This window comes from Phoxinus phoxinus (assembly GCF_949152265.1).
Source record: "Phoxinus phoxinus genome assembly, chromosome: 16".
NCBI lineage: Eukaryota > Metazoa > Chordata > Actinopteri > Cypriniformes > Leuciscidae > Phoxinus > Phoxinus phoxinus.
This window is the reverse complement of record NC_136891.1, coordinates 522805-532804: the sequence shown is the minus strand read 5'-3', so window position 1 is coordinate 532804 and position 10000 is coordinate 522805. Positions and strand designations below refer to the sequence as shown.

General features: G+C 46.7%; 1 protein-coding gene across 3 annotated transcripts in view; it reads left to right on the top strand.

Moving 5' to 3' along the window:
• Nucleotides 1-10000, top strand: part of mgab (MAX dimerization protein MGA b) — a 31106-nt gene that overhangs the window by 10105 nt on the left and 11001 nt on the right. For 2 of the 3 annotated variants that reach the window (XM_079584714.1, XM_079584712.1), the window contains exons 6-13: nucleotides 562-651; nucleotides 1255-1748; nucleotides 2146-2380; nucleotides 2802-2983; nucleotides 4534-4695; nucleotides 4789-4825; nucleotides 7448-7911; nucleotides 9504-9687. In XM_079584714.1, the coding sequence (XP_079440840.1) occupies nucleotides 562-651; nucleotides 1255-1748; nucleotides 2146-2380; nucleotides 2802-2983; nucleotides 4534-4695; nucleotides 4789-4825; nucleotides 7448-7911; nucleotides 9504-9687 (1848 nt within the window). The remainder of the gene's footprint in view (nucleotides 1-561; nucleotides 652-1254; nucleotides 1749-2145; nucleotides 2381-2801; nucleotides 2984-4533; nucleotides 4696-4788; nucleotides 4826-7447; nucleotides 7912-9503; nucleotides 9688-10000) is intronic. The other variant, XM_079584713.1, reaches the window with a different exon arrangement.

Here is a 10000-nt window from a genome sequence, read left to right as displayed (position 1 = left end):
ATTTAGCTTGCTCAGCGAAACATGTCTTTAGGCGCGAGCGGTTGCGCATGCGACGCTCGCCGTGAGTTAACAAATATTGGCTATATACTATTTTTTTAAACCATGCAGCTAACAAACAACAACAACAAAGCTAAAAATATTTATTTCTTTTTTTACTCTTAAACCGTTTAACTGATAGTATTAATCGGTCAATTTTTCCTTTCGGTTAACGGTTAAACGGTCAATATGAGCATCTCTAATTGTTAACATGTTTTACAGCATTTATTAACCGTTGTTAATGTTAGTTAGGGTTCATGTGTTCATGTTAGTTCACAATGCATTAATATTCAAGTCCCCTGTAAGCAATAATTTGACCCCTTAAAATGCATCTTTGATCACGTTTTTTCCCTTCTTCATGCCTTAAAATCTGTAGAATGTAACTCGACACCCTTGCCTATGTGCGGTCCATGAATATGCGAATGAGCCCCGCCTCCACTCACTCGCTCAGCTCAGAGATCCACTGGTTGACACAATGTATCTGCATGAATGTGATTGATGTCCCGTGTCCTGGTGTGTGTGCAGCTGCTGGTGTGGTGTCTGGCTCCGGCCAGACGGGCGATGTGACGCGGATCACGGGCTGGATGGAGAAGTTCAGCTCGACTGCCGCTGACAGTACGCTCATACACACAACAGCAGATCCTTCATAATAATCAGATATATCATGGATATAGTGTTTCATAAAGCACATTTACACACTCCCATGTGATTATATCATATCGTCTTGTAGTTTTTAGTCAGTGTTTATTTAAAAACATCCAATTATACAGAATATACGATGGTAAATATTTAATTTAGTTGTCAATACAATATATAACAATATAAAATACAGTCGAACCTAGATGTGCCCAGACTCCAGATATAGTGTGTGTGTGTCCACTAGTGTGGTCAGGACACTACAGTCCATCATGTACGGCAGAACACAGTAAACACACACATTACACACACACACACACACACAGATATTCTTCATACAGCGACTCCTCTTATAAACATGCAGAGCAGAACTGATCCGGACACTGTGAGCTGCTCATGTTCTGATGAAGTGTGTGTCTATAACTGCTAATGCTGTTTTCACACACACACTGAACACACACACACACACACACACACACACTGAACACACACACACACACACTGAACACACACTGAACACATGAAGCATTGCTTGCATACACTGTATATTTACATCACTTTATCATTTGATATGTGTTCCAGGGAACCGTTCTGCCTTCTCCTCGGACATGCTGGACGAGTATCTCGCGAGTGAAGGCCAGCGGATCAGTGATCGCGCGGCGGTGTTCTCCGCTAGCTGTCCGGCGCCGGTGGCCTATCAGCAGCCGGTCAGAAGCCAAAGCTACGTGCGAACGCTAGCCAGTGTCCTTCAGACGCGGCGTGTGTGTCCATACACACCTCCACCACACGGCGTCCGCTGGTCCTCCAGGAGCAGCTCTCAGCACGCGCATCAGGACCGTCTGCAGGACCATGATCCTCCAGTGTCCCGCGCCACGCTCGGGAGAGTGCGCTCCAGGCGCGGGAGGAAGCGCCGTCGGCTCCAGCTCAGGTTTAGCAGAGACGCTGATGACGGATCGGCTAATAGTCACGCGCAGCTCTTGGAACACGAAGAACACGCCGTGGATCATGGGAAGGATCCCGCTTGCATCACTAGCGAGAGAGCGAGCATCGCCTTGAGTTCACTGCTAACCTCAGAGGTATGAGCCGTCAGAAACACATTATTATCACATATATATATTAGGGGTGCAGCGGTTCACATCACTCACGGTTCAGTTTGCATCACGGTTTCTGTACGGTGAACATGTCACGCTAACGATCAGAGATTACAGATTGTAGCGTAGGATCAGAGGAATCTTTTATGATTTGCAAAAAATAGTCTCAGAAGACAAGTGCGCAGCGAACCAACGGTTGAGAACGGTGCGGTTGATTTTTATTTTAGTTATTTATTTATTTGTATTTTACAGAGAACCGCTACACCTGCTATATATATACTTGAATATATACTTGGTCAGAATATATATAATAATGTTATAATTTCCTGTAAACACTGATAACTTCAGTCTATTGCTCATTTGTCGGATCTTATTTTCACAGCCAGCGGTGAAGACGACGCAGCTCAGTGCGCGGACGGCTAGCGACGAGTCTTGCGCGCAGCCCTTCTGCCGGCTGGGGTGTGTGTGTGAGAGTCTGCACAGAGAGATCCGCGGCTCCACACACTGCAGACGCGTGCAGTGCATGTTCAGCTGCGGCTGCTTCAAACACAAGATCCTCCTGATCCGCTCGCCGGAGCCCATGCTAACACACAGCGCTAGCGGCCTCATGGCCTTCCGTGAGTCTCACGCTCTCATAACTGTGTGCATGCTCAACTTCTGTCTCAGTCGCACTGAGCTCACTCTGATTGATGAATCTGAGCGTAGTGTTCACATGAACTCTGAACATGTGACCGGGTCGATGTGTGTGTTTATGTCACAGGCTTCAAATCGGAATATATTTTTTGACATGCGCTCACGAGTATACAGTTTCCCGCTGTTTGCGCATAATAACTATTCTCCTACATTAGTTCTTTATTTGTTTTTTGTCTTTATTTGTTCTTTATTCACTGGGATCGAGCTCAGTCGGGTCGATTACGGCGTTTACATGAAGCTTTCGGTGCGATTGAGCCGTCAGTCCCAGTGCTAGCGGGTTATGTGGTTGCATGTAAACACAGCCAGTGTTGTTTATGAATCTGAGCTCATGACTTGTGTTCACAGCCGTTGACCCTGGATCATGCACCCGACCCGCTCCAGCTCTCCCGGTGACCCGTCTGTGGAGCAGTGTGTGTGAGAGGAGTGTGTGTGAGGACGATCCCGAGCCACTCTTCACTCCCAGACCAGCCGGAGCAGCAACACGAGCGCTGCGCTCACACACACTCACACACCGGCCCAGAGCTCAGGTGTGCAGAGCAACACACACACACACACACACACACACACACACACACCGGCCCAGAGCTCAGGTGTGCAGAGCATCACACACACACACACACACACACACACACACACACACACCGGCCCAGAGCTCAGGTGTGCAGAGCAACACACACACACACACACACACACACACACACACACACACCGGCCCAGAGCTCAGGTGTGCAGAGCATCACACACACACACACACACACACACACACACACACACACACACACACACCGGCCCAGAGCTCAGGTGTGCAGAGCAACACACACACACACACACACACACACACACACACACACACACCGGCCCAGAGCTCAGGTGTGCAGAGCATCTCACACACACACACACACACACACACACACACTCACACACACACACACACACACACACACACACACACACACACACTCACACACCGGCCCAGAGCTCAGGTGTGCAGAGCAACACACACACACACACACACACACCGGCCCAGAGCTCAGGTGTGCAGAGCATCTCACACACACACACACACACACACACACACACACACACACACACACACACACACACACACATACCGGCCCAGAGCTCAGGTGTGCAGAGCATCTCACACACACACACACACACACACACACACACACACACACACACACACACACACCTGCCCAGAGCTCAGGTGTGCAGAGCATCTCACACACACACACTCACACACACACACCGGCCCAGAGCTCAGGTGTGCAGAGCATCTCACACACACACACACACACACACACACTCACACACACACACACACACACACACACACACACACACACACTCACACACCGGCCCAGAGCTCAGGTGTGCAGAGCAACACACACACACACACACACACACCGGCCCAGAGCTCAGGTGTGCAGAGCATCTCACACACACACACACACACACACACACACACACACACACACACACACACACATACCGGCCCAGAGCTCAGGTGTGCAGAGCATCTCACACACACACACACACACACACACACACACACACACACACACACACACACACACACACACACCTGCCCAGAGCTCAGGTGTGCAGAGCATCTCACACACACACACTCACACACACACACACACACACACACACACACACCGGCCCAGAGCTCAGGTGTTCAGAGCATCACATACACACACACTCACACACACACACACACACACCGGCCCAGAGCTCAGGTGTTCAGAGCATCACATACACACACACTCACACACACACACACACACACCGGCCCAGAGCTCAGGTGTGCAGAGCATCTCACACACACACACACACTCACACACACACACACACACCGGCCCAGAGCTCAGGTGTGCAGAGCATCACATACACACACACTCACACACACACACACACACACCGGCCCAGAGCTCAGGTGTTCAGAGCATCTCACACACACACACACACACACACCGGCCCAGAGCTCAGGTGTGCAGAGCATCACATACACACACACACACACAATCCTCCTATTCAGCGCAATAATCAATGTACAAAAATGTGTATCTAGTCCCGGCCGCAGGCACAGGAGAAGGAGAAGGAGAAGGAGAAGGAGAAGGATCCGGTGTACCTGTACCTGGAGAGCATGATGACCTGTGCTCGTGTGAGAGAGTATAACAGCAACCCTCCACCTCAGGTGCACTTACTGCCGGCCCGGAGACCTGAGGAAGCGGTACTGCACACACTCACACACACACACACTCACACGCACTGATATTCTCATCATTATCTGTTCATGACTGTGTCTTCTTCTCTCCCACTGAAGATGAATGGCTCTCAGATGCTGACGTCTCAGACTCCAGGTCAGTCACGCTTTTACTCAGGCGTATTCTCCATTGTTGCGGCTCCTCTCTTCCCAGTCTGTCAGGAACGCTCTGTTCACTTCCTGTCTCTATGAAGCCCCTCCTTCTGAAAAGCACACTGTGCTCTGATTAGATATCATTAATTCAAGATTTTAAAGGCATACTGTGCAGTTTCCCTAGAGTCGCTGTGCAGTACCACTCACGGCCTGCTCCCCTCTGCGTTTTCTTCGTCGACTGCCATGATTCACGTCTTAAATGCGTGCTAGTGTCTTCCATAAAGGCTGCTTCATATGTTGTTGATGTGTGTGACGTCGTGCCGTAAAGCAAGTCGTGATTCTTGCGAGATTTGGCGGGGCGCCACCTCTCAAACCTTCATTGCTGGTCTTGCCAGCGGCGTCCCCCCCTGCTTTGCTATCGGGATGATTTGCCCTACTACGAGTTTGTTTACCATCAAAAATCGAAGCTGTTATATTAAGGTACAAATCTTGCATAGTGTGCCTTTAAAATACAACATAATTCGAGAATTTATTCAGATTCGAGGGGAGTGAGAAAGCCAGATCCGGACTGACGAGTGGAGCTGGGGAGTGAGGAGGTCATCCGCTCCTGAGAGACGCGACCGCTGCTGATAATACTGACGAGATTATATATGTGTACAGTAGGGCTGCAACTAACGATTATTTTAATAATCGATTAATCTGTTGATTATTTTCTCGATTAATCGGATAAAAATAAATTTAAAAAAAGCATTCATTTCCAACCCTTTATTCAAAAACAGAACTGACAGTGCAAATTCACAGTGCAAAAAAATCTTCAGAAAGTGCACAAACAGGCTCGGCTCTTTGAACATCCCTGAGCTGTTAAAGTAATAAAAAAAATTTTAAATTGACTAACACAAAAAACATACACATGTGCTTTACATCTGCCAAATATATAGGACTTTTTTTTTTAATAAAGTGCACAAAAATATGTATATTTTTGTTTAAGGGACCTGAGCTTTCAGAACAATAAATAATTTTTAAAAAATAAAGAAAAATACAAATCAGAAAACTTAACAGGATTTGTTCAAACGTCAGAACTTGTTCTCCACACTACACTCACAGACGCACAAATTCTCACAGACGCACACACTCAAAAAAGAAATACAATGGATTGACCACCTCGTATGGTGTGTATTTTGCAGCTCATCCTTTCCGAGCATATAGTGAAGTTTCTCTGAGTCATTTAGACTTAGAGTAAAGAATGAAAAATTCAGTGTTGCTCGGACACAGTCGGTCTCTCTTGCACGCTCTCAGATGCACTCGGTCTCTCTCACGCGCAGACACACTCGCACGCAAACACACTCAATAGGAGGATCTTTGTTGACATCTTTGTACGCATCTTTGTACGCATGCGCGAGTGGTTGTGTGGCAACAAAACAAACAGTATGGTGGGCTGTAAAGACGCGATGAGCACTTTAACATCTTAAGGCCGGAGGTTTGGAGAGAAGCTCAAAATTTTTATTGGTGACAAAATCAAAGTTATTCAAAGCCCATATGAGATCTGGGATGACAAAAAACATTGGTCCGACGTGTCTTGGCCACCAATCTGCTGGGGAGACATTTAGCCTATTCTTATTGAATAGAAACCCCTGGACCCTTCACTCATGAAAGATTAAAGGCTTTCAAACGTCTGGAGGCCTATGATAAAAGACCTGAATCAGAACGCGAAAACATATGACTCGGTTGATTTGACTCAATTTTATTTTATTTTTTTTATTCAATCTTCTATAAATACATAGTTACTAAGATTAACCATGAACAAATTAGACTTTTTTATTTTATTTTTTTATTCAATCTTCTATAAATACATAGTTACTAAGATTATCCATGAACAAATGAGCCTCAGAAGCTGCAGGAACTTCTTCGGAGCGTCCAGGTTCAATCGCCTAATTGCACACAACCACTTCATTTCTTTCGTTTTTCGCAATCCTTTTCGGATGGAATTCGAGAGAACTTTTTATCAGGCCCCCAACGAGCCATGCAATCGACCACACAGCAAGAGTGAACCATCCTCTTGTCTAAATCCTCCTCCAAACGTGCAAAACAATCAAATTACAGGTATCTAGCGGTGTTTCTTGCCACACGATTCCCATGATGCAACGCGACAAACATAAACAATGACGTCACAAAAGATCCGCCTATATCGCGCGCTCTCAGACACGCTCGGTCTCTCTTGCGCGTGCAGACACACTCGCGCGCAAACACACGTGTCTCAAGCGCAGTGTCGCTCGCGGAGTTCGCTTCGCTTTTGTCCAGTCCGGCGCCTCATAGCTCTGCGCTCAACTAATTTTTTTAAAACATCCCCGCGTCGCGCGACACAACGAATCGATAATGTAATTCGTTGCCAACTATTTTGATAATCGATTTTTATCGATTTGTTGTTGCAGCCCTAGTGTACAGTGATAGTGTCGTATTCCTGTAGGCAGAGGATCAGCTGATGCGAGCTGGACTAACATGACCCGCCAGAACTGACGCTACGCTTGATGTTTATAGCAGTTTCTAAGTGTTCTAGGGGAAAAAGCAGAATATGTGCTCTTTAAGTCTGATGTGACGTGATGTTAAAGCAAAGTTATTTCATATTTAGCTGTGTGTGTTGGTGCAGGCGTGACCGCAGGAGGGCCAGAGCCCACTAAAGTGCTGGAGATCATCTCTGGCTGTAACTGGGAGTCGCACCGGTCTCTGGTTCTGAAGGAACTGTTCCGCTCCATCAACACCAACCGGCTCTCCGCGCTCCACTCCATCGACGTCTACAGAGTGGAGCTACTCTCCGAAAGCCTCAAAGCGGACGCGACCGGCTCCACGCTGACGTACAAGGTGTGCGTGACCCTGCCGGAGAAGCCCCCCGAGGCCCTCGAGACTCACGGGAACACACGAGCCGAGTGTGTGAGGAACTCCTCTCAGAGAGGCAACCGAGTCCACAAGCGTGTTAATGCCAGTGTGGACGCCAGCGAGACGCAGGCTAAGTGCTGTCCTCTTCTGTCGCGCGTCGTTCCCGCTGGTTACCTGAAGGCGGAGAGGAAGACGTCGGTGCGCTCCGGTTGTATTAAGGTGAATCTTACAAACATCCTTCCCTCGGGTCATTGCGGCCCGCAAATCTTTTTTGAAACTTTTTAAAAATTGAGTGTTCATCGGTGGGTTCCAAGACCCCAGGACTTGTGTTGCACTTGAAACACGAATACACACACACAAAATGTAATGGATTTGGGAAGTTTTGTGGTTAACATTTTAAAAAGGAAAAAATCCTTCCCTCACGGGTCAATCTGAGCCCCTTAGGAATGTGAGGAATGCTTCAGGTCACATCGAAAACCCTAAAAATGCTAAAACTTTACCAAAAAATGATTTTATAATGTCTACATGTGTATCTGAACGCACACTGAGGGGAACTGGCTTTAGGACCCAGCGGAACCGCTCATCTGCTCCATATAGAGATATAAGCCCATCTAGAGTCAGGAAATATCATCTTATATTAATATTGCTCCACAAGAGGTCACAGACTCCCGATGTCAGATATTTAGAGCAGAGTTAAAAGAGTTATGCAGGAAATTGTGAGTTATTTTGAACGCAAATTGAAAGAATGTGAGGAATGTGCTCAAATTATTATTTATTGATCAAATCTAGTAATTTAAAGGGGTCATGACATGAGAAACCAAATTTGCCTTGATCTTTTGGTATATAAGAGGTCTTTGTACCATTAAAACGTCCTGCAAGTTTCATAGCTTAAGACTTCCTCCCCATTGTAAACAAATCATTTATTTAATCAAGCTCTAAATACAGCTCGTTCTGGATCCATGGTAAGAAGTGACGTCACGGTACGAAGTGACGTACCAGCGTTTGCATATGGACCGCCTTAAAGCGCAAGACCACTACGCTCATTTCGTATCGTTGTCGCGCCCGCCTCACGAGTGTTCAGTCGCCAGACAGCGAGTGGGTCTGTGTACAGGGAGATTACGATGCCGCAGATGTGCTGTTCCTGCTGTGGACAAACAACATCTGTGAATACGCTGCGAAAGATCCAGTCGTCAGGGGGAAATGGATGCACTTTATTTTTTGCGGACGTCTCAGTCACGGCAGTGTTAGTTTAAGCGTTTGTTCTGTACATTTGAAGGATGACTGTTTTGAGAACAAATCCCAAAATGATGCTGGCTTTGCCAGAAAACTGTTGCTCAAAGATAAGTCCGTGCCGACTATTCTGGGCTCAACAACGACGACGCAAACTGTAAGTAATGTGTTTAAAACTTTAAACTTTTTTTAAAATACGCTGAATCCGCACAGGTTCTGGCTGGGGGCGTTAATAATTGCTGCATAGGCACTGACGTTAGCCAATCATAACAGTGGGCGTTAACACTGAACTCTTAAAGGGGAAACACCCCCAAAACAGACTGTGTGAATCAGAGGATGAGAAACAGGGAAAAGGTCATAAATCACTACATTTTAAAAGTTTTTTGTAAAAAAAACTATAGTAATACTATATTTGCACCTAAGGGAACATAATAATAAAATAAAATAAACCATGTCATGACCCCTTTAAAGGTTATAAAAATGAGATAAAATAAGTTTTCTGAACAGAAAAATAAAGAGGTATAGTTCAGGGCTTGGGGAAGTAAACGAGTGTGACTGAACATCTCGTCCTCTGACGTCAGGTTAATGGTAAGGCCTACGCTCAGGCTAAGCTGTTGCTGGGTCGAGTGGGAGCGCTTCATCCAGCCAATCGACTGGCAGCGTTTCTCACCGGCAGGATCAGACCAGCGCCTCTGAACACCAGACCGCAGTCCAGGCCAGCTCAGCTCCACGAGCCGCGGCGCTCACACTCCTGCAAACACACAGGTGAGGTCCACACTCTTCCGCTGTAAACCCGTGGCTCTGTGTAACTATAGCCTGAAGGAACCGCTTTATTCCGGGTCCGCGCGAGCTGCTTAGTGCTTGAGTTTCACGCTTTGAAATGCAAGTCCTGGAAAACCCTTGAAAACACCCGGATTTATGAAAAGTGCTTGAATTATTGAAGCCAAATATACAGTATGTGAAAATAGTGTTTCATTTTATTGATAAAACTATCTTTTCACACAACATTAACGCTGCAGTTTGTCTGATATAGAGCCGTTTCTCATGGCTATGAGCGTCATATTCCTCATCAATATCA